Source organism: Cynocephalus volans, chromosome 6 (assembly GCF_027409185.1).
Source record: "Cynocephalus volans isolate mCynVol1 chromosome 6, mCynVol1.pri, whole genome shotgun sequence".
NCBI lineage: Eukaryota > Metazoa > Chordata > Mammalia > Dermoptera > Cynocephalidae > Cynocephalus > Cynocephalus volans.
In genome coordinates, this window is record NC_084465.1 from 159,007,635 (window position 1) to 159,032,709 (window position 25,075).

Genomic DNA, 25,075 nt, shown 5'->3' on the forward strand with positions numbered 1-25,075 from the left:
CTGTATGAATGACAGCATACATGCCACTCAGTTGGTCAATTCTGGTATGTGTTCTACCTGGCTTGTGAAAATTTTATAAATATCTTTTAAACCCAAACCTCCTCGTTCTCTGAAACCAATTGTCTTAATCTGATTCCCAGTACTTTTTTCAACAAACAAACAAAAATTTTCCCTGCAATATCACATATTTGTTGCCTGTGGATAGACACACAGAAACCAAGTATGGATGTGAATGAAAAATCTGTGATGTGGCTGTGAATCTCTGGATGGCTATGTAAGCTGGGAGAAAGTCCCTTGCTGGTTCTGCATCTGCTGTGCACCAGAGGTGTCCATCTGGGCAACATCAACCTGAAGAGGGTGTGAACCCTAGCAGCTGCTCAATGGGTTTAAACCACCACTCATAGGCCTCCAGCTCTTCTACCAAACCAGCTAGTTTTTCCATGTGAGCAACTTGTTGATCATATTTCACCTCTTTAAGCGTGGATGCCATTTGATAGCTGAAAATGGATTCACAGAGTAATCTCCTGGAGCCATCTTCTAACATCTCTCCAGCTCCTTTGGGGTAGGTGAAAAGGGCTTTCTGTGGTGGGGCAAGGTCTGAGACACTGAAACCAGATCCAGTGACAGAACTTCCACTGACCCCACCAGCTGAGGATGATGATGAAGAGGCAGCCATTTCCTCTCTAGTAGAATTCTTACCTCACTCAGGGGCTTTGGCACTTTCCCTTACAGCCCCGCCCCCAGGGCCCGCTGGAGTGGCCTCGCGCACAACGACGAGGACAGCCTTCATTTTTCTTCAATTGTTTTTTGTTTGGGGATTGAGCAATTTTTATTGCTCTATCTTAAAATTTTCTGTTTCTTTATTCCACCTTCTGAATTCTGCCTTGGAGCCCTTTTACTGGGTTTTAGCATATTCACAAGATTGTGCAACCATTAAGACTGTCAATTCTAAAATATTTCCAACACCCCAAAGGAAACCTGTGCCCATTACTAGACACTGTCCACACCCCCTTCTCCAGCTCCTGGCAACCACTAATTGGACATTTCATAAAATGGAATCATACAATATGTGGCCTTTCATGACTGGCTGCTTCCACTTAGCATAATGTTTGAAAGATTAATCCATGTTGTAGCACCAGTACTTCATTCTTTTTTATTTTTATTGAGATAAAGCAGACAACATACAATTAGCCATTTTAACTATTTTATTGTATTTTATTTTTATTTTTATTTTTTGTCTTTTTCGTGACCGGCACTCAGCCAGTGAGTGCACCAGCCATTCCTATATAGGATCCGAACCCGCGGCGGGAGCGTCGCTGCACTCCCAGCGCTGCACTCTCCCGAGTGCACCACGGGCTCGGCCCCATTTTAACTATTTAAAGTGTACAATTCCGTGCCTTTGAGTATATTCACAATGTTGCACAACTGGCACTATGTAATTCCAGAACATTTTCATCACCCCAAAAAGAAACCCTGTACCCATTAAGTGGTAACTCCTATATCCCTCTCTTCCAGTTCTAGGCAACCACTAATCTACTCTCTGTTTCTATGGATTTCCTTATTCTGGATATGCATATAAATGAAATCATACAATATGTGGCCTTTGGTGACTGGCTCCTTTCACTTTGTATAAGGATTTTAAGGATCATCCATGTTGTAGCACATACAGAATTTCATTCCTTTTTATGACTGATGATATTCCATTGTATGAATATAACATACTATTTACAAAATCATTACTTCATGGACATCTGGGGTGTTTCCACCTCTTGGCTACTATGGATAATGCTTCTATAATCTTTGTGTACAAGTTTTTCCATGGACATAAGTTTTCAATTCTCTTGGGTATATACCGAGAGTGAAATTGCTGGATCATATGGTGCCTCCATATTTAAATTTTAAAGGATCTGCCAAACTGTTTTCCAAAGAGCTGTATCATTTTACATTCCCAAAAGCATATATGATGGTTTCAAATTCTCCACATCCTTGTCAACACTTGTTATTGTATGTATTTCAGATTATAGACATCATAATGGCTGTGAAGTGGTGTCCTGTGTTTTGATTTGCATTTCCCTAATGATTAATGTTGAGCATCTTTTCATGTGCTCATTGGCCATCTAGCAACATTTGTTGAAGACTGTTCTTTCACCATTAAATAGCCATGACACCCTTGTTAAAAAAACACTTGACTAAATATGCAAGGGTTTATTTCTTGGTTCTCTATTTTATTCCATTATTCTACACATCTGTTTTACTATGGCTTTGTAGTAAGTTTTGAAATAGTCTTAAGCATTTTATTATTTTTGATGCTACTGTAAATGAAATTGTTTTCTTAATTACATTGTCAGATTGTTCATTGCTAGTGTATAGAAATACAACTAGCTTCTGTATATTGATCTTCTATCCTGCTATTTTGTTGAATTTATTTACTAACTCTATTTTGTGTGTGTGTGTGTGTGTGTGTGTGTGTGTGTGTGTGTATGTGTATGTATACTTCAAGGTTTTCATTTTATATAAAATTATGTCATCTATGAATAGAGATAGCTTTACTTCGCCTTTTCCAATCTGAGTACATTTTATTTCATTTTCTTGCATAAATGCCCTGGCTAGTACTTCCAGAACAATGTTGCATAGAAGTGGTGAGAGTGAACATCCTTGTCTTATTCCTGATCTTATATGGAAAGTTTTCAGTTTTTCACCATTAAATACAATTATGTAAATAGATATATAAATATGATTATAGCTGTGGATTTTTCACTGATACCCTTTATTGGATTGAGAAAATTCCCTTCTATTCCTAGTTTGTTAAGATATATATATTTTTTAATCATGAAAGGGTGTTGGAACATGTCAAGTGCTTTCTACATCTATTTACATAATCCTATTTTTCTTTCATTCTATTAATACAATGTATTACGATAATTTACTTTCATATGTTGAACAGCCCTTTGCATTCCTAGAATAAATCCCCTTTGCTCGTGGTGTAAAATCACTTTAATATGCCACTGGATTTGGTGTGCCCATATCTTTTGAGGATATTTCTATTTATATTCATAAGGGATCCTGTTCTTTAGTTTTCTTTTCCTGTATGTCTTTCTCTGTCTTTGGTATTAGTGTAATACTGGCCTCCTAGAATGAGTTGGGAACTGTTCTTCCTTCTATTTTTTGGAAGCGTTTGAGAAGACATGGTGTAAATTTCTTCTTCTAATGTTTAGCAGATTTCATCAATGAAGCCATCTGGTCCTCAACTTTTTTGTTGGAAGATTTTTTTTTAACAGACTTTATTTCTTATGGCAGTTCAAGTTTACAGCAAAATTGAGCACAAAGTAGAGAGTCCCCATATACTCCCTACCCCAACACATGCACACCCTCCTCCACTATTAACATACTGCCCCAGATTGGTACATTTGTCACAAATGATGAACCTACATTGAACCACCATTACCACCTGAAGTCCATAATCTACACTAGGGCTCATTCTTGCTGTTTTACATTCTATGGATTTGGACAATGTATAATGACAAGTATTCACCATTATAGTATCATATAGAATAGTTTCATTGCATCGAAAATCCTCTGTACTCCCCATTCATCCCTTCCTCCCCACTAAATTCTGGCAACCACTATCTTTCCACTGTCTCCATAGTTTTGCCTTTTCCAGAATAATACAGTACGTAGTCTTTTCAAATTGTTTTCTGTTACTCAATAATATGCATTTAAGGTTCCTCCATGTATTTTCATGATTTGATAGGTCATTTCTTTTTAGCTCTGAATAGTATTCCATTGTCTGGAAGCACCACAGTTTTATTAATCAATTTACCTACTGAAAGGCATCTAATTTGCTTCCAAGTTTTGGCAATTATGAATAAAGCTGCTATCAACAAGTGTGTGCAGGTTTTTGTGTGGACATAGGTTTTCAGCTCATTTGAGTAACTACCAAGGAGTGCAATTGCTGGACCATTTGGTAAGAATATGTTTACTTTTGTAAGAAACTGCTAAACTGTCTTCCAATGTGGCTGTACCATTTTGCAATCCCACCAGCAATGATTAAGAGTTCCTGTTGTGGGCCAGCCCCGTGGCGCTCTCGGGAGAGTGCAGCGCTTGGGAGTGCAGCGGTGCTCCCGCCGCGGGTTTGGATCCTATATAGGGATGGCTGGTGTGCTCACTGGCTGAGCGCGGTACGGGCGACACCAAGCCAAGGGTTGCGATCCCCTTCCCGGTCACAAAAAGGACAAAAAAAAAAAAAAAAAAGAGTTCCTGTTGCACTATATCCTCAACAGCATTTGTTGTTAGTGTTTCAGATTTGTGCAATTCTAACAGGTGTGTGTTGGTGTCATTGTTTTAATTTGCAATTCCTTAATGACATGCTGTTGAGCATCTTTCAAATGTTTATTTGCTATCTGTATATTGTCTTCAGTGAGGTGTCTTTTTAGGTCCTTTGCCCATTTTTTAATCAGTCTGTTAGTTTTCTTATTGTTGAGTTTTAAGGGTTCTTTGTACATTTTGGATAACAGTCCTTTATCACATATGACTTTTGCAAATATTATCTCCCAATCTGTGATTATCTTATTTTACTGACAGCGTCTTTTGCAGAGCAAAAACTATCGATTTTAATAAAAGTCCAGCTTCTCAGTTATTTCTTTCAAGAACTGTACCATTGGTGTTTTATTTAAAAAGTCACTGCCATTCCAAAGGTCATCCAGATTTTTTTCCTGTATTGTTTTCTAGGAGTTGTATAGCTTTGCATTTTACATTTAGTCTGTGATCCACTTTGAGTAAATTTTTGTGAAGAGTATAAGGTCTTTGTCTAAATTCTTTTTTTTTTTTTGCATGTGGATATCCAGTTTTCCAGCACAATTTGCTGAAAAGTGTTTTTTTTCTCCACTGTACTGCCTTTGCTCCTTTATCAAAGATCAGTTGCCTACATTTGTATGGGTCTGTTTCTGGGCTCTCTATTCTATTTGTCTATTCTTTTATCAATATCACACTAGCTTGATTACTGTAGCTTTTTAGTAAGTCCTGAAGTCAGGTAGTGTGAGGCCTCCAACCTTGTTCCTCTCCTTCAATACTGAGTTGGCTATTCTCTCCATATAATCTTCAGAATCAGTTTATCAAGATCCACAAAATAACTTGCCCCAGTTTGACTGGGATTACATTGCATTACAAATCAAGCTGGAAGAACTGACAGTTTGACAATATCGAGTCTTCCTATCCATGAACATAGAGTACATCTGCATGTATTTAGTTAATATCTTTCATCAGAGTTTTACAGTTTTCCTCATATAGATCTTGAATGTATTTTGTTAGATTTATACCGAAGTATTTCATTTTGGGGGATGCTAGCATAAATGGTGCTCTCTTTTTAATTTCAAATTCCACTTGTTCATTGCTAATATATAGGAAAGCAGTTGACTTTTGTAGATTAACCCTGCATCCTGCAATCTTGCTATAATTGTTTATCAGCTCCCAGAGGTTTGTTGTTGTCATTGATTCTTTCAGATTTTCTACAGACGTCATCTGCAAAGACAGTTTTATTTCTTCCTTCCCAATCAACATACTTTCAAACTCCCTCCCTCTCCTTTTTTGGCCTTATTGCACTAGCTAGAACTTCAGTACAATGTTGAAAAGGAGTGGTGAGAGGGAACATCCTTGCCTTTCTCCTGATCTTAGAGGGAAAACTTCGTCTCTCATCACTGATTATGATGTTGTTCTGTTTTTTGTAAGTGTTCTTTACGAAATTAAAGAAGCTTCCATCTAGCTCTAGTTTGCTGAGTTTACTATTATTGGTTTTTTTAAATCATGAATGGTTGTTGGATTTTGTCAAATGCTTTTCCTACATCAATTGATATAATCAGGTGATTTTTCTTCTTTTGTCTGTTTATGTGATGAATTAAACTAACTGATTTTCCAATTTTGAACCAGCCTTACATACCTGGGATAAATCCTCTTTGGTCATAGTATATAATTCTCTATATACACTTTTGGATTTGATTTGCTGATGCTTTGTTCAGGATTTTTGCATCATAGTTCATAAGAGATATTGGTCTGCTGTTTTCTTTTCTTGTAATGTCTTTGTCTGGTTTTGTTATTAGGATAATGCTGACTTCACCAAAGGAATTAGGAAGTGTTTCCTCTGCTTCTATCTCCCAGAAGAGACGGAAGAGAATTAGAATAATTTCTTCCTTACATATTTGGCAAAATTCACCAGCAAGCCCATCTGGTTGTAGTGATTTATGTTTTGAAGGATATTAATTATTGATTTAATGTCTTTAATAGATACATGCCTATTCAGATTATCTACTTCTCATGAGTTTTGGCAGATTTTGTCTTTTAAGAAGTGGGTCTATTTCATCTAGGTTTTCAAATTTATGGGCTAGAGTTGTTCATAGTATTTATTATCATTTTGATATCCATGTGATCTGCAGTGGTGTCCCTGCTTTCATTTCTGATATTAGTACTTTGTGTCTTCTATTTTTCTTAATTAGCTTGATTAAAGGTTACCATTAAAAAAATTTTTTTTCAGCAGAAGCCAAGGACAGCCTCCTCTGCCTGGAGGCAGGTGGGCAGCAGGGCATGCCTGGAGTCCTAAGCAGGAGCCAAGGGCAGCCCCTTCTGCCTGGAAACAGGCAAGCAGCAGAGCACACCCAGAATCCTGGGCAGGGGCTGGGGGCAGCCCCTCAGCCTGGAAGCAGGCAGGCAGCAGAGCATGCCCTGGGTCCTAGGTGGGAGCTGAGAGAAGCCCCCTCTGCCTGGAGGCAAGCAAGCAGCAGAGCACACCCAGGGTCATAAGCAAGAGCTGAGGACAGCATCCCCTGCCCAGAAGCAGGCAAAGAGCATGCCAAAAATACCACTTCCACACGGTTGGCCCACCACAGCCACTGCCACATCCATGGCTGCCAGAAAAGTGGCTCAGTGCCAGAGCAGTAGCCACATCCACCATGCAGGAGGCCCTCCAGACTCAACTGCATTGACACAAGGAGAGTCACCAGTGGAGACCAGAAAAAGAAGAGGACATCTTTCTCCTCAAACTCACTCCAGAGTAAGAAGAAACAACTGCTCTACCAGATGACCAGACATCTATGTGGAGACACTAGAAATAGAATACCTGACAAAATGACACCACCAAAAGAATACCATAACTCTCAAATACCAGACCCTATAAAGCAGGAAACCCTTGAAATGACTGAAAAGGAATTCCAAAAACAATCTTAAGGAAACTCATTGAGATACGGGAAGACTCAGTTAGATAACATAATTGTAGTGGATTGAATTATGTCCCCCCAAACTCACTGGAACTTGAATTGTGTCCCCCAAGTTTTATGTAATAGAAACTTAGCCCCCATTGTGACTGTTAAGAGGGTGGGAAATCCTATCATGGTAATTGAAAGATGGATCCTTGAAGAGGGAATTGGATTGTAGGACCACGCAGTAGTGAATGGATTAAAAATGGAGGTCAGGAGTGTGGTTCTGAGGGCTTTAAAAGAAGAGGAGAGTCTGTCTTTCTCTCTCTCTCTGCTTCCACCAGCTTGCAAAGTGAGACCCTTGAGTCACTGTCACCACCAGATGGACTTTGGACTTGCCAGCCTCAGAAACTGTAAGCAATAAATGCCATTTTTCTTATAAATCACCCAGTTTCAAGTATTTTGTTATAAGCAACATTAACAGACTAATACAATAATGAAACAAGAAAAAAAAAAATCCAGGATATGAAGGAAGAAATTTACAAGGAGATTAATACCTTAAAAAAGAATTTAGCAGAACTTATGGAATTGAAATATTCACTCAATGAAATAAAAAACATAACAGAGCTTAAGTAGCAGGGTAGAACAAGCAGAAGAAAGAATTTTTGATTTTGAAAACAGTCTTTTTGAAATAACCCACGTGGACAAAAAAAAGGAAAACAGAATTTTTAAAAAGGAACAAAATCTAAGAGAGCTAGCAGACAACCTTAAATGAACAAACATTTGAATCATGGGTGTTCCAGAACGGGAGAAGAAAGAAAAAGGCATGGAAAACCTATTCAATGAAGTAGTAATGGAAAATTTCCCAGGTATAGGGAGAGACACAGAGGCTCAAAGATTCCCACATGGAATTGTTTAATCCTTAAAGAAACTTTCTAGCCTCTGAGCCAACATGCTGGAGAATTAAGACTTTTTTCCAACAAATTTCAGTTGTTATGTCTTGGAGAGTTGGTCACTTATGTCCTCTTTATCTCTGATAACTCTCCTTGCTCAGAAGTCTGCTCTGTCTGCAATTAATGTACTTAGGCCTATTTTTTTTTTTGATTAGAGCTAGTATGGTATGTATTTCTCTATACCTTTACTTTAAATCTATATGTAAGTTATATTTAAAGTAGATTTCCTGTAGACAACACAAAGTTGGGTCTTATTTTTTTTATCTACTCTGATAAACTGTCTTCTAATTAGAGTAGACCATCAATATTTAAAGTGATTATTGATACAGTTGGATTAATATCTATATCTACCATTTGTCATTTGTTCTGTTTCTACTTTTGTTTTCCACTTTTTTTTTTTTTTGCTTTTTTGTGGTTTTAACTGAGAACTTTATGTGTCTAGTCCGTTTGGGCCACTATAACAAAAGACCACATACTGGGTGGTTTAGAAACAACAGAAATTTATTTCTCAGTTTTGAGGCTAAGAAGTCCAAAATCAAGGTGCCAGCAGAATTGGTGTCTGGGAGTTTACTTCTTGGTTCACAGACAGCCGTCTTTTCGCTGGAACTTCAACTGGTTTAAAAGAAGAGCTGGCTCTCTGGAGTCTCTTATAAGGGCACTTTTCTAATCATGAAGTCTCCACCCTCATGACCTAATCACCTCCCAAAGGCCCACCTCTAAATACCATTACCTTAGGAATTATAATTTTTAAAAACTGTCTAAAAATAATTTTATTTATTTTTTGGGAGGATCTTCATGCTTTTTTTTTCTTGCATATCAATAATTATATTAATAGTTAATGGTCTTTTTAGAAATTATCATTACACAATGTAAACATTTTTTGTGGCCATTTAACAATTTTAGAATTTTAATATATGCATTTTGGGGGGACACAGTCACAGCCTAGCATTCACTCCAGTTGTGCCAAATTCATATCCATCTCACATGCAAAATACATTCCATTCATCCTGATAACCCTAAAATCTTCCAGCATCAACTCAAAAATCTAAATTGCAGAGTCTTATCTAAATGAGATGTGGATGAGAATGAAGGTACAATACATTCTGAGGCAAACTGCCCTCCAACTGTGAGTCAAACATGTTCTAGGTTTCCAAAATACAATGGTGGGATGGGCATAAGTTAGACATACCTGTTCCAAAAGGAAGAAATAGGATAGAAGAAAGAAGTGACAGGTCCCAAGTAAGCCTGAATCTTTAGGCTTGAGAATAATCTTGGCTCAATGCTCTGCCCTCCAGGATCAGCCGAGTGATAGTACCACGTTCAGGACACAGTGGGAGGACACAGGCCCCATGGCTTTATGTACTCCTGTCCCTGAGGCAGCTATATGCCTGGGTCCTGGCCCTGCAGCAGTTCTCTGCAGTGGGCCCACCTCCAGAGCAGCTCTGTGCCTGGATCATGCACTCTGGAATCAACTGCTAGTGGCAGTATGGAGTCATGGGGATTGCCCCACCTCCATGGCTCCAGTGGGCATGGGCCTGGTGGGAGCTTTCTGGAGGCATCCTTTGAACTCTAGGTGAAGGCAGCCACAACTCCACAGCTTTGCACTCTGGGCCTGCTATTAGAGGGGCAGCCCTGATGATATCCAAAATGCCTTTGGAATCATTTTCCCATTGCCTTGGAAAATAAATCTTGGCTTCTGTTTATAGATGGCTGATTATTCTTTATGTTGATGAATAGCATCTGGCTTACATTGCAATAGCCAATCCATCCTAATTACCTCATCAAACAGTCACTTGGCCACACCCTTGTTCTCTCCTGAACAGGCTTTCTCATTTTTTTTCCGTATGGAGACACTGAGTTTTCCAAATTTTTGAGTTCTACTTCCTTTCTATTCAACAATTCTGTCTAAATCATCTCCTTGCATTTTACCATAAGCAGTCCAAAGGAACCAGAATGTCCCTTCAACATTTTGCTTAGAAATAGCCCCAGCTAAATATCCAATTTAATTTCTCACAGGTCCTACTTTCTAAAAAATGCTAGGACGTGAACACAATTCAGCCAAGCTCTTTCCATTTTGTAACAGGATGGTCTTTCCTCTAGTTTCCAATAACATGTTCCTCATTTCCACTTGAGACTTCTCTGTATTCACCTCTCTCTCCAATTTTTGGTGTGGTGGTTTGATCTGTAAACTCATTTCTCTGACAGATCTTAGAAGAGTTGTTGATTTTTAAGTCTGTGCAGCTTTTTCCTTGTGAGGATAAAGTGATAAATTCTAAGTTCTTTTTATGGCACATCAGAGACTGTAAATCCTGTCGGAAGACTTTGTTTACTAATTCAATCTCTTGTTATAGGTCTATTATTTATTTCCTTTGGAGTCAGTTTTGGTAGTTTTTGTGAGTCTACTGATTTGCCATTCCATCTCACATCCTTTTACTTTTGGTTTTGTTTGTGGTATTTTCTTATAACCCTGGTTCTGTAAGGTCGTTATTAATGTCCCCACTCTCGTTCTTGATTTTAGTAGTTTGATGATCCTTCCATTTTCCTTGAACAGTCTAGCTAAAGGTTTGCCAAATTGCTTTATCTTTTCAACTCTTGGGTTTGTTGATTTTCTCTCTTGTACTTTCTATTTATCTCCACTGTAATCTTTACTAATTCCTTCTCCCTGCTCGCTGTGTGCTTAGATGATCTAATATTTTGTGCATAATTGTTCATCATATTCTTATAATCCTCAGTATTTCCATAAAATCAGTAGTAATGCCTCCATTTTCATTAGTAATTTTGAGACCTTGCTCTTTTTTTTCCCTTGATCTACCTGAAGGTTTGTCATTTTTGTTCTTTTCAAAGGAGCAACTTTTGGTGTTATTAATTTTGCCATCTTCCCCCCATTCCCTATTTGATTAATCTCTGCTATCTTTAGTACTTCTTTCCTACTGCTTGTTTTAGGCTTCATTTGTTCCTCTTTTTTCTAGTTTCTTAAAGTGGGAAGTTAGGGTATTGATTTCAGATCTCTCATCCTTTTGTGTGATATCTTCTTTGACTGACTGGATATTCGGAAGTGTGTTGTTTTGTTTCCACATATTTGTCAATTTTCCAAATTTCATTGCTATTTTTATTTCTAGTTTTATTACATTGTCACTGGAGAATATCATTTGTATGATTCCAAACTTCTTAGAGACCTATTTTGTGGTTTAACATGTTATATCTTGAAGAATGTTACACAGGCACTAAAGAATGTGTACTTTGCTGTTGTTGGGTACAGTGTTCTACAGATGTCTTCTAGGTCTAGCTGGTTTATAGTCCTCTTCAAGTATTGTTTGATCTTCTGTTTTGGTGCTCCAAATTCATTATTAACAGTGGGGTATTAAAATTTCCAACTATTTTTGTTGAACTATTTCAATTCTGGCAGTTTTTGCTTCATATAGGTGGGGGCTCTTTTGTTTGGTGCATGTATGTTTATAGTTGTTATATCTTCTTGGTGAATTGACTCTTTTATCATTATATAATGTCCTTCCTTTTCTCTTACAAGTATAACAATTTTTGTCTTAAAGTCTATTTGACCTGAGATTAGTACATCCACCCTGCTCTCTTTTGGTTTTTGTTTTCATGGAATATCTTTTCCCATCCTTTTAACTTATTTGTGTCTAAACACATACTTGGATCATGGTGTAAGAATTTAGACCATACCAACTCCACCTTTATCAAATAAAGCTGGGTCCCTCCAGCTCTATTTGCCTTTTCTATGACATCACTCCTCTGTCCCCCCTTCTCCCCCACCCCAAGCTTTTTACTGGAAAGTTAACCATTAATCTGAAGCAAGGCAAGCATGGTTAAGACAATGACTGAAAAGCTAGGCTAAGAAGATAAAGACAAATGCTTTCCTGTTGATGCTGTGGTACCTTTAAGCTAAATACTCAGTAATCATAAGACATCAGGAAGTCAGCCTCATCAACAAGCTTTATGTAGACTTCCCCTATCTCTGTTTTTATCCCATATACCTTTATAAACTGCTGCCTTTCCCCTAAGTGGAGCAGACTGCAGCTGCACAAGTGTTTGGATTGCCCTTCACTGGATCCTTCCTGTATGTAAGTTACACATTAATAAATTATTTGTTAACTGGGATGGTGCTGCCTGTTTTGTTTTTCAGACTCAGAGTTCCTTCTCAGTTTGGAGACTATTTCACCTTGTCTCCATCCTTGAACACGTGATGTGTGAAATCAATGCAGTTTGGTAAGCAAATCAAAGCTCCAGGTCACTATTGCATGCTTCTCAGTCCAGAAATAGACAAAAATGACCTGCACTGACAGAGTCAGGGAGTTATCCCTGGGAGGAGAAATCAATGAAGAGGACAAGAGGGTTTCAGGGGCCTGTCGTCATTTGCTTCTCATCTAGGTGATCTCACAGTGTGTTCAGTTTGTAAAACTCTGGTCTGCCAATAAACACTTTGTTTGCACTCATGTATGTGTTCTATACTTCACAAAAACTTTAAGGAAAGCAAATTTTGATTTCTCACTTGATTGTGAAATGAAAAAAAGGGATCCTGACGCAATAGGGTGGAATCATCGATTCCTATTGTTCTCTCCCCCCACACAGCCCATGTCACAGGCCTCCTGTTTGGACACAGAGAGGCCTTGCTTCTTCCTGTTCTTCTAGAAGGAGGAGCTCCATGTGGGGCAGACCCCTTCCCCCAGGTACTGGGCTCAAGAAGGTTGTCTCTTGGATGAAGAGGTGAACTCAAAAGAGCCAGCATACTTGCCCACAAGAAACTTCAATAAACTTCACAGCTGGAAAAGGCTGACACATAGCTGAAAGGTGAGTGCATGTAGAAGCAAATCTCATGTGGGACACCTGTTCTCCTGGGAGGCTCTGTGGGCAGGTAGCCCAGCACCTCAACAGCGCTGGCAGACAGATACCCCATTAAGGTGTGCTGAGGATAACCACCTCCCCCAAAGCACCCTGGGGGTTGGTGCTCACAGAGCTTCAGGGCTACTAGTTACATAGCTATGTTTACTGTGTACAAGTTTGACCTGTATAGTAGGATGTGTGCACTTTCCTGGATGCAAATTATGGCTTTGATAAGAAGTTGACTTAAAATTATACTCCCCACAGGACAAAGGCCCAGCTCCATGGCCTGGCATCCGAGGCCTTGGTGATGATAAGACAATAAGAACCATATAAGCTACAATCATCCATTGAATACCTGCTGCATGCTGGATACCAAGGACTTGATGAAGCTTTACAACCACCTCTGAGAGAGGAACTGTTGTCCCCAACTTACAGATGGGGAGATTGAGATTCAGAGAGGCTAAGTCAGCCAAGATCAGCCAGCTACCATGATGATGATTCAATTATCTGCCCAGCTCCCAAGCCTGCGCTGTTATTTCTAGCTCTAGTAACCTGCCAGGGGGTAGGGGTGAGACCACTGCAGGGAAATGGAAGACAGGAAGCAAATGGAGACCACTCCTTACCACAAAGGAAGGCTGAACAGGTGGCCTTTCAGCATGGACTGAAGGTTGTCACTCCACCCCAGAAACTGAAGAACACGGTTGAGGACCCAGAACATGAGGGTGGGGGAGGACAGACTCAAAGTCTGGATGCTTGCGAAAATCACACACACCACCAGGCAGAAGTAAGCCAGTTCACAATAGGCCATGCACACAGGTGGAAGCAGAGGGCACAGGCAGTGTCCCCCTCGAAAGGGGCATGCCCCACAGAGCCTGCCACCTTACATCCCCTTCCTTGTCGGAAGTCTCCGGGCAGATCAGGTGAGGGCTCCCTTTTCAACTTTCTCCAGGGGCTTGTTGGGACAACGGGTTTTTTTATTCAATGGTTCAAACTGAAAACAGATCATGACAGCCACTACGAAAGAGGGATATGATTGTCAGAGGAAGCTCTGCAGTGACAGTGAGGCTGGGAGAGGTGGCACAGTAGTCAGAACCCGGTCTGAGATGGCCTTCCAGAAGGAAGCCTTAGATGGGTGACAGAGGCTGTCGGAAGAGGTGGCAGGAATGTATCCCAGTACTTCCTGTCTCCTTGGCTAGGATTCTGTCCCCTTTTTTCATACCCACAAGCACTCATTCAAATGTGCTGTGCATCTTTACACATATTCTTACAGAAAAGAATGGTTTTGTGTTGACAAACAGGTAGCCCTTGCTGCCTAAATCTATTCTTTCCTGGGACAACAAAGAATTTGGACAACAAAGGATTCTGTGTTATCCAAATCTCTGCTTCCTAGTCAGGCTAGTGAGCTACTTGTGGTTTTAGTCTGCAGAAACAAAACGTGTTCTTATACCACACTGCTGAGCACTCACACCTGATGCTGCGTGGGACCTTGGGGGTGCACCCCTTGTTTCCAAGGATGGACCCTGGCTTACCTAATAGGTTTGCTTTGTTGTTGCTGCTGTTTGAGGCACTGGAATTTACTGGAACCATAGTTATCTGGAGCAGAGGGTCAAAGCAACCACAAAGAACAAGCCATGTGCTTTATCTTTTTATTATTCTTTATTTATTGGTCCTACCAACATGACTCTTTACCCAGGCCCACTGCTCCTATGCACTCTGGCTTTGTAGACATTCAGGTCACACGTCTATTTCCCGAGAGTCTCAACTTCTTCTTCCTATTCCTTTCCATGCTTTGCCTCACTTTCTCAGAAACTGAAGGCATTTGCTTATTATTATTTGCTTGTTTGGGTCTGTGTAAAGGTTCCTTGGCAGGAGAACATGCATATGACTTTAAAATAAAGACCAACATTCTGACACTAAGGTAATGCACAGAAAAAAATACAGTACTCAGACATCATTGCAAATAAATACCCCATACAGATGAAGTTATCTCAAATGTAATAATATTTTTTATGAATCAACACTGTAACAGAAGGTAAAAATAGGAGTCCCTACAACTAGGAATAAGAAATGCTTATTCCAGGAAACAGAATTCTTTTATTCTTGCCATTTGTATTATTATAATTTGGGTATTTGTTTGGAAGAAGACAATTTTTCTTCTTCTCTGAGTACCAATTGGATCACTCCCATGAACCTCACTCAGCAAACAGAGCACGATGCACACACCTGGTTTGCTAAGGAGCTTTAATGAGTTCTGTTTCCTGAAATTAACAGTGATTAGTTACACCAAGCAAGAGAAGATATAATGTTTTATTTTCACATTTGCAAAGAATACCACGGCTAACCCTTGTCCCACTGCGTGCCGACGAAGTGTCGGCTCTCCTGATGCCCTTGGCTCTTCACAAACGTGGTGTTCACACAACTTGCTTAGCTTGTCCCATAAAGTCCATTTGGTTCCCAAAACACAGTCAAGGTTTTGCATTTATTTCATTTTCTAAGCCCCTGAATTTGCAAGTAAAGAATCACTGACTAACAGAATTTTGCACAATTACTGTTTTATCTCCCTCAATGAAGATGCCCAGGCACAGGTGTGAGGCGAGCACCTGCTCCCACCTGCTGGTCCACACTGGCCTTCAGCATTCCCAACTGCCCGTTTTAGAGAATTAACTACGCTGGGACACCTCCCTTAACTGATGAAGGCACTACTGGCAATGATTACTAACAAAATGGTGCTGAAATAGAACACCCTAAAAATCGACAACTGTAGAATTTTCTAAGTGTACCATAATTTGGCACAACAACCAGAGTAACAAAACAATTCCAATTTGGAATTTCACTGGTACAGTTGTATAAAATTCTGTTAATCAGTCATGCTTCACAATGTCCTAAAACCCAGAAAATTCTGGAATCTGTAGGTAATACTACTCATTCAATAATTTATCTTTTTTTTTCAAGTGCCTATTACTGTTTTAACCAGAGCAAAGGTCAAGTTTTCTTCTTGTTACATTGAACTATTCCTAAGAATAATAATAATACAATATGAAAAACCCCAGAATTGGAATACCCTGGATTTCTTAATGAACATGGCATTTAAAATCTGTAATTTCAAACATGAACCATAATGCTGTATAATCTAAAAGGCTGCTGAACCACAGTGTGGCTACCTCTAGCCAGCTCCTTGTTGGGAAAGCCCTCCTCCCCACCGTCTAGAGCTACACACTGGGAGTACACAGCTCTGCCTCATGTTGACGCCAGGTCAACAAGGTGGGAGCTAAGACAGAGAGCTACAGGACCACGAGCACAAACCACGGCATCTGAGACCGTCTCTCTATGTCGGAATTAGGGAAGCAAATATAATATCAAAATATCAAAAGTGCACAGGTTGATCGGATAAAAAAAGGAACAAGGAGACCCCTGTGGTAGGCGTCTCCAGCAGGCTCCTAGCGAGCCTGGTGGTGGCCGTGGAAGCAGGTTCTTCAGCCCATACAGAGGCCTTTCCAAGCAGCAGCTCGCAGCATTCTCAACATTAAAGCTTTTCTCTCCCATTGAAAACTTGGGGAATGCTATTTTGCAAAGAATTGCAGTGGCATATCCAAAAATGTTTCTAAGTGGAATTTTAGGTTGCCCTTCCTTCCTCCGTGTGGGCAGGGGAGGGGAAGGGAGGGGCTGCAGTGTGACAGTGCTGGGGGGTCGAGTCCTCCCTGCAGCTACTCTACAGCTGAAAACAGGAGAAAACAAGACAGCATTAGAAACTGGTCACCTGTTGCTTCCTGTTCATATGACAACTAAAGCTCCCCATGTGCCAGGAGGGCGCGAGCATGTTAGTTGCAGAAGAGGAGACCTGTGTGTTAGGGGGCTGGTAGCTCTGAATCTGCAAAGCCCCTTATGAGTTCAGAGAGAAGCTGCATGCCACGCTTGGTGAGGAGAGAGCAAAGCGGATGTGGGGCTGGCACACAGCAGCCATCCCACCAAGTCTTGCTGGGGGGCTGGGGGTGAGGGACATAGATCTGAGCCCAGGGGTCACAGGTGGGCCTGTCCTGGAGCGTGGAAGAGACCAAGACACATTATGCACCAAAGGGAAGAGCGGGTGGGGGCAGACAGTTGTGTGACGGGCAACAGGGTCTCCCGTCAGTTACACTAATCCCTTTCTTCATATACAGACCCGGCAAGCAGCCTACAGGGGAGAACACTGCAACCTCCGGGCTAGCCAGCCCACAGTGACGGAGGTAAAATACTGAGAAACGTTCTGCTTCAGAACCTGTGAAGTTGGATGGCCTGATGCCACAACTCTGGCATGGACGGAGCCTCTGGAAACAGGAGGGCCCAACAGCTGCCTTTCCTCTTCCTGTCATGACCCCACAAATTGCACTAAATAGAGGGAACTCCACACCTCCTGCCTGTGAATCCTGGGACTGGTCCTGGACCATGTGAAAGCTTTCCCAGCACCAGGACGGGCCCTGGCTATCACCGTGGCTGTCCTTCAAGTCAGCCAAGCCTGCTGGTGGCTCGGATTTCAGGTTGGTATTCTCAAAGCCCTGCTTCTTCAGGTCTCAAGCCCCGGAGATGAAGGCCTGATAATGGGCAGCCAGGATTACCCAAATACAAAACAAAGGACAGGCTTCGCAGTGAGGACCAAGGTCCGGCCAGGCACTTGGAAAGCTTTTTTTATTTAAAAAACAAAACCCAGGGCTCAGGCCCTGTCAATTTGTCACCTCACAGGCCACAAGACAATCATGGAGATCTCAGAAATAAGAAACTGAGGCTGCCACACGCTGATCTCCTGGGTTTTGGTCAGCTACAGCTGTGCCGTGCATGTCTAGTTGGCAGAACGCAGGAGATCAGGGCTGCTCTTCTCTGGATGTGGGGAAAGAAATTCTGCACTTTTGTCCCGAATGTGACTTGCAGTGAGACGCTGCACAAGCTACAATGCAATTTTTTCCATAAAACTATGCCAAGTGCAGAGCCATCCTCTAACCTCCTAAAACTGCTTTCTGGTACTGACGTTAGATACATGCGAGGAACATGCAAGTTTCAACCCAGTTCTGTCCTTGCAGTGCCAAGGGAGCAGGACCAGGACTCCTTCCCTTGGGTTTTCCCAATGGCGCCCGGGGCCCCTGGAAGACACTTTACCACATCTGTCTTCCATAAGGGTGCGGCCCCATTCCTCCTGCTGACCTCCGCCAAGAGAGCAGCTGAGGACAGGGTGCTCCCAAGCGGAGCTGCAAAAAGTGAGAAGCAACACAAAGCTCAGGAGTGTCCAGGTGACCGCACGCGCCCCACACTGCCTTGGCCCCAATCCTGCCCTCTGTGCGTTAGTCACGTTAAGACCGACCTAGCACCGCAATCCCACTGCTGCCTCTGTGTTAGTTGAGGTGAAGCAGATGTTAGTGCAGCGTGCAGCACCCCGCAGCCCTAATCGCAGTAAATGCTGTGCTTCTCACTGCAGAACACCTGGTTGGTGAGCCCGGTGCCCTCGGCCCTGTCGCTGGCACAGGCGCACGTGTGACTTACAGTCGGGGTGGCCGGCTTGGCCTTGGCAGTAGCCTTGGCGCGGCCCCGCCGGGTCTGCTCATGGTCCAGCTCGAGCAGCTCCAGCCGCTGGGTCAGTGCCAGCTTCTGCTGGATGGCCATGCGCAGCAGTGAGTTCAGTGTCTTCTTCTCATCCTCAGCGGCTGCCAGCTGCCGCTGCATCTCGTCCAGCTGCGTGATGTACTCGTCACACCTATGGGGACCAAGAGTGTGGCTGAAGGGCCAAGCGGGGCTGCCTTCCATGTGGTCCCTGACCTTGGGGCCGGGGCTGGAGAGGCTTGTTCTGGTTTCTTTTACAAAGCTTCGTTTGGACAATGCCCCTGATGAGGGTCAGTGGGATGCTCAAGGCCCTGGATAGCACAGCCCTGTAAGGCTGGTCTGAGTTCTGTGTTGTTGATTTGGGGATGTGGGCTGCTTTGTTCATTTCACTGGAGGTGGCTCCTCTAAAGACACTAAGCTTTCAGTGACTTGCCCTTCTCTAAAAGGGGCTCTTCCCACACGAAGGCCTCGAGGTGGCCCAGGGCACTGAGACATCATGGCTCCCAGGGTGTGGATGTGAACCCAAGCAGGACTGGGCCTGTTCCTGCTGCAAGCACAGTCGGTGCTTAGTCAGTGGGTGCTGAGTGACCAACCAGAGCAGGGAAAGATGTGTGTGGACACTGTAAACAGCCCAACCCAGCACCTGGGCCTCACTTAACTAGGACTCATGAGCCCCACCTGTGTGCAGAGCTGGGGGAAGGTCTCTGCGGGGCCTGGCACAGGGCTCCCAGGGAAGTGGGGGGCATGCCAGGTACTGAGCACAGCCCTGCCTTGCCCACATCCACCCACCAGGAGCTGGCCCCTTGACAGTGCCCTCTCTAGAGACTGCCTTCCACGGGGACATTCACTGAGCTGTCACTCTCACAGGTTTGAGATCTTAGCTCCATCTGAAAAGTCAGGTCTTTAAATAAAACAAGTTTAAAAAGCTAGGGATTACATGCAAGATGCTGAGGAACTGTGGAATCTTTTCCAAACCACTTTCTGAAGTCCCAGGAAGGGTGCAAGCTACTAGAGAAACCCTGGAACTCTTCCTTGTCTCCACAGGGAGACTGAGAAACCAGGAGTGGCCAGCAGAGAAGCAGGCTCTGCACTCAACTTCCGAGATGTCTACTCGGAGACTCAGCTTCTTCACCCAAGAAAAGGAACCATCCAGCTTATCTGATCGGCCTGTGGAGGGCCTAGCCTTTCCATGCAGGAGCTGTCACCACACCAGCCAGTAGATGGTGCCGCCCATCTTTGGAGAGTGAAAGGCAGCGGCGCCTGTGGGGGGCACCTGCGGATACCCCACAACCTGGATCTGTCCCATGGAGACCTCTAAACAACTAGGAAGCCTCACTTCCCAGTCTCGGTCTGAACTTCCCCAGCTCGGGAGGGATGTGCACAAGTGGGGGCTGCCCCCATCCACCCCTCGGCCAACCACTAAGAGCCCCCTGCTGGGGACAAAAGTAAGCTGCTCCCCTCTAGCACCGAGGCCTCCTCTCCCTCCCCTGACCAGCAGGACAGAAGGCTAATCCCAGGTGGTCACAACGACATGGAGGTGCAGAGCTGTGCAGAGGCTAGACTCCTGACAGGGGACCCCGACCATGACCTACTCCAGACAGGAGGGAAACCTTCCTTCTGAATCTACAAACTTAAACTCAAGCTCGTTCCTTACGGCCAACTCTTTGGGGGCAAACTCCTTCTGAGATAAAAGGTCAGGGCTCACTTGCCACCTGTCTGCCCGAAGTCAGCCCTTATAACTGTTGGATCCAAGGGCCCCCCAGCAGGGTCAGGCTCCCCTGCCACCCCCGAGCTCCACGCCTCCAATCTGTCCACTCTGGAGTCCACTCTTCTCAGCCCTTCTGCTTCTCAGCCTCCTTATGTATAGAGCAGAGATAAAACGGCCTGAAAGGTGTTCATTAACAGCAAAATGGAGATGGCCCCACAAAACTAGGCTCCTGGGGGCCAAGCTGGGCAGTGACAGGAATAGAAAAAGGATCACACACCCTTTGCCACGACTGGCGGCACATGGGCGCCTGCTAGGCATGCCCCACACTCAGGCACCTGCTTGCACGAGCACAGAGGAAGCTGAGGTGCAGCCAGCTGGGGATCCCTGACACCATGCAGTCCCCACATCTCTTCACCCTCCCTTAACACCAATTCGAGCACCCATGTGCCAAGGAGGAGCTGAGGCTGCACTTCCCAAACCTCATGCTCTATCAGTCCTGACGGTGCTAGACACAGGCGCTGACCTGGCAGGTGTGCAGACCTTAGAGGCAGGCAGCACAGGGCTGCATGCGCCAGGCAGAAGGGGAAGGGCCGGGTGCAGTTACCTTGTGGCGAACATGGCACGCAGCGAGGAGAAAGTGGCTGCATCCTCCTTGAGCGCCTTGAGCTCGTTGCGCAGCTTCATCATTGTCTCGGTCACCATGGCCTTTTCGTTCTCATACTTGCTCTTCAGGTTGGCGAGGGCCACCTCAGCTGTCTGGGGGACAGACATGTGCAGTGTGGGTGAGTGAAGGGTGGAAGCAAGCCTAGAGATGATCTGAGTTCATGGTGGGAACCCTAGGTCCGAGGAGGTGCTGACACCCACAAAGAAAGCTCTCTGGGAGGGGTTCCCCCTCTGATGCAGCCCTGGAAACAAACTCTGGCAACTGTGCCGTGAGGGTCAGCCTGCCTCAGAGTCCCACCTGCTGATCTGACTGGCAGAGAAGGACTGCACGCCAAACCTGTCCCTGGGACCCCACAAAGCCTCACATCTCTCTCTCCACGACATTCAGGCCATGGCTGTCACAGGTTCTTTACACAAGTGTGTAGCAGCAACACTTGTTGGATGGGCTGTTCTGGTTAAAAGGGCCCTTGAACCCACCAGTCCGCTCCAACCTCCTGCCTGGGGGCCCTGGCCAGAGGGGAGGGCAGACGCCTGAGATGACCTGGGGCCAGCTCTACCTTGTGGTGACACAGGCCAGGCCCCTGTGGTGGGTGGAGACAAAGGGGGAGAAACACCCAGCCGCCACGCTCTAGGTGACAGTGCCCCTTCCCAGCCACCTTGCCACCTCACCTGCTTGTTGGCCTTGAGCACAGTGCGCAGCGTGGTGATCTGTTCCCGCTTGGTGCTGAGCAGCGACTTTAGCTTAAGGATCTCCTCCATGAGCGCCTCCTTGTCCTTGTCCACAGCAGGGCCCAGCTCCTGCGAGGCAATACGCTGCCGCGACAGCTCTGTTGTGCGGTCCACAGCCACCTGCAGGTGCTTGATCTGGTCGCGGATGATGGCGATCAGGTTGTAGATATTCATGGGCTCCCGACGCGGGTCACTCAGGGGCGATGGCAGTGAGGAGCTAGGCGAGGGGCTACTGTCCCCAGCACCACCATCTGCTCGGCCTGCCTCTGTGGACAACAGCCCCTTGGGCAGGAGGACGGGCGAGCGGCGCCCCCGGCTCTCAGGGCTAGTGCGGCCCCCGGGGCTGGTGAGGCCGGCTCCGCCCTGGCCCTCACGGTAGTAGTCCAGCATGACGCGGTTGGGCGTCTCATTGTTGCACATGCACACGTGGTGGTAAAGGTTGGCCAGCTCCTCGCTGAAGGTCACCAGCTCATCCTGGGCCACACTCAGGCTGCCCTGTGTCTCACCAGCAACGTCGCTCACCTTCTTCAGCTCCTTCTCCAGCCGGGCCAGCAGCTCACGGTCTTGGCGGCTGGCATTCTCTAGCAGGGAGACCTTCTCGGTGAGCGCCTGGCCCTCGGCCTCGTAGCGGCCCTTCTCCTCGGCGTGCTGAGCCTCACGGGCCTCGTGCGTGCTGCGCAGTGTCTTGAGCTGCTCCCGGAGCTCGCCAGCCTCGGCCACGGCCACATGGTACTTGCAGGCCAAGATCTCGGGCCCATTGATGTCCACCTCGTAGTAGTCACCATCTTCATGGCTGTCACGGTCCTTCTCATTGTCCAGGGCTGTCTGCCGCTCCTTGCCGGCCTGCAGGCGCCGCAGGGCACTCAGGTTCTCCGTGAGGCGGCTCACCTTCTCGTGCTGCTCTGAAAGGGCCCCCTTCGCGTGCTCCAGCTGCTTCTGTGTGTCCTGCAGTGTTGCTAACAGGCCCACCTTCTCCCGCTCCATCTGCAGAGGCAAGGGCAGCAGGAAAGCATGTCAGCAGCCTATGCGCCCCACAGGCTTGGAGGACCCCTGAGGACAGCCCAGTGACATCCCATTCTGTGCCAGGAGGGCCATGGGCTCTGCAGGTTCCCTGACCATACTGTCAGTGAGGCAGGGGCAGTAACATTTGGGGTATAGATTGGATGGAATCCATACTGGAACCTCAGATGCTGCCTGTCACCAGTAATGGTGCTCACTGTGAGGCTGCTCTCCCCTCACCCCTGCTAGAGGGTAGCTGGGCTCAGGAAGCAGAGCTCAGGATGGCGGAGTGGTGGGGAACCCTCACTGCCCAGCTCTCTGCTCTGGAGGGTGGGGGCCATGCTGCCCTCTTTCTCCAAGGCCTTTGAAGGCATGCAATCACTTGCTGGTTCACTAGTGACCCATCTCCAGGAGATGAGTCCACGCATGATGCTGACTGGTCACTTGTCTCCTTGTCTGGGTGGGGTTAGTGTCTTGTCAGCTCACCCGTGATATGGGTAACAGGGGAGCACTGGGCCGAGGTGCTAAACTTCATGCAATCCTCAGGGACCTCCCTCTCTGGACTCCTCTCTCTGTACTACTGGAGCTTCACTTATGGTAACAACGCAGGATTTACTTATTTAATTTTTGGCAGCTGGCCAGTACAGGGATTCTAACCTGTGACCCTGATGTGACCAGCACCAGATTCTCCCAAATAAGCTAGCCAGTTAGTCCCAACACAGGATTTAAAATTAATGTAAGAAAGTAAATTACGTCAACACAGCATCAGTGTCAGGCAAGCACTGCTCAGGGGACAGTGCCCCGAGGGCCCCGCACCTGCTCACCTGCATCAGCTGCTGCTTCAGCTTCTGGATCTCAGAGATGTTGAGCTCACTGAGCAGGTCAGAGACGAGGCTGGGGGAGGGTGGTGTGAGGCCGTCCTTCTGGGGTGTGGAGGTCTTGTTGTCCAGCGGCAGCTTGGCGAGGCTACCGTGCTCAAAGCCGTTGACCAGGGCCTCGGTGTCATTGTTGGGCTCGGCGGCATCATCGCTAAACTTGAGGCCATCCAGGGAGACGTGCAGGTGGCTGGTGTAGAAGGAGTCATTGATGCTCATGTAGTGCGACAGCTCCTTGCGCAGGCTGTTCTTCTGCTCCCTCTCCGTCTTCAGCGTCTCCAGTGCCTCTTCCAGCTGCCGCTCCGAGATCTCCTTGAGCCGTATGGCATCCTCCAGCTGGCTGTTGAGGTACTCAGTCTCCTCCTCCAGACGCTTGATCTCATGCTTGAGACCCTCAAATTCCACCTGGGAAAGAGAAGCCAAATGCTCCCACGTCAAGGCCACGCAGAGGCTCCTTTTAGGCTTGATAAATCAGGGAAACACACCTGCGGCCAACTCCCCCACCACAGAGGTGAAGCGCCGCCCTGTGGAAGGGGCTGCAGCCCATCCAGACCAAGGCTGCTTCCCCATCGAGAGATGCAGGGGCAAAGAGGGCTCTGTGGCATGAGATGCAAACACACAGAAGGTCTAGCTCCTTGCTGGACAAGTGTGCGCCTGAGGGGGGGGGCAGCATAAACTCTGAAAGGCTGAGCCACGACACCGTGTCCAAGCCAGATACTCTATGTGGAAATCCACTGAGAACAACACACATATATGCCAAACTTCTATTCCTGGTCACTTAAAAATATTACCACGTACATGCTGACTTAAAATTCTACAAGACTGCCTAATTAACATTAACAGTCACCTAAATATCTTAAGGTATATGAAATACATATTTCAGTGTGTGCTATGACCATTACTTCCAATCATCTTTCAAAACGAAGGAATGAACTGAAATACCCCCGAGGCAGAACGTCTCAGCACACACGTGACACCCAGACCTGGAGGAGTTCAAAGGTAAGTGGGAAAAGCAAAATCAAAGTCTCATCTACGTGAAAGTATATGAGAAGGACAAGGAAAAAACAGATGGAAACCAACGCTTTATGTGGGGGTTCAGGGTTCATAAGCAAGTTTTGGAAACATTCCTTATCATTCTATAATATTTGTACAAAAAATCAGAAACAAACCAATAAAACAAAGAGCTGAGCAGATCTCTGTGGGTCTTGGGCAGGAAGGGACACCTGGTATGGTGAGCATGGAGAGCCCAGTGTCAGCGCCACAAACTGAGAGGTGAGGAATCCCAGAGAGGGAGGGACAGTGGGCCAGATTCCACCAAGCTTCAGTTTCCCCTCTCCTCAGGTAACTGTGGGCCATGCTCTGCCAGCAGTCACGGCAATGACCACATGGTACCCCACATGAAGACCACTGCTATGACTGTTAATAAGCATGAGCTGTCACAGCAGGACCGGTGCTGTGAGCTCTGTTCCTGCAGTTTTCTGGGAGCAGAATCCACTCTGCTTGTTTTTGTAAACACAGATTTCAGAGTAAACACATGCACTTCCTCACCCAGTATAGAAA

The 25,075-nt window shown here is 45.3% G+C and overlaps 2 protein-coding genes across 3 annotated transcripts in view; both read right to left on the bottom strand.

Moving 5' to 3' along the window:
- Positions 1 to 343: 343 nt before the first annotated feature.
- Positions 344 to 715, bottom strand: LOC134379570 (anaphase-promoting complex subunit 16-like). The gene is made up of 2 exons (XM_063098530.1): positions 536 to 715; positions 344 to 460 (listed from the first exon to the last, which is right to left on the bottom strand). The coding sequence occupies exons 1-2, from the start codon at positions 674 to 676 to the stop codon at positions 344 to 346; spliced, it is 258 nt and encodes an 85-aa protein (XP_062954600.1). The 5' UTR covers positions 677 to 715.
- A 13,898-nt stretch (positions 716 to 14,613) lies between these two features.
- The window catches only part of BICD2 (BICD cargo adaptor 2), a 45,127-nt gene continuing 34,665 nt past the window's right edge, over positions 14,614 to 25,075 (bottom strand). The window contains exons 4-8 of one of the 2 annotated variants that reach the window (XM_063098900.1): positions 23,465 to 23,920; positions 21,582 to 22,625; positions 20,854 to 21,005; positions 18,485 to 18,695; positions 14,614 to 16,691 (exon numbers count right to left, since the gene is read on the bottom strand). In XM_063098900.1, coding sequence (XP_062954970.1) covers positions 16,686 to 16,691; positions 18,485 to 18,695; positions 20,854 to 21,005; positions 21,582 to 22,625; positions 23,465 to 23,920 — 1,869 coding nt within the window. In that variant the 3' untranslated portion in view covers positions 14,614 to 16,685. The other variant, XM_063098899.1, reaches the window with a different exon arrangement.

Bases quoted from the DNA above. Each gene is read 5' to 3' on its own strand.
- LOC134379570 (XM_063098530.1), bottom strand. From the start codon at position 676: ATGGCTGCCTCTTCATCATCATCCTCAGCTGGTGGGGTCAGTGGAAGT. The intron at 461-535 runs GATGGCTCCAGG...GAGGTGAAATAT, and splicing joins GAGCTGGAGAGATGTTAGAA to GATCAACAAGTTGCTCACAT.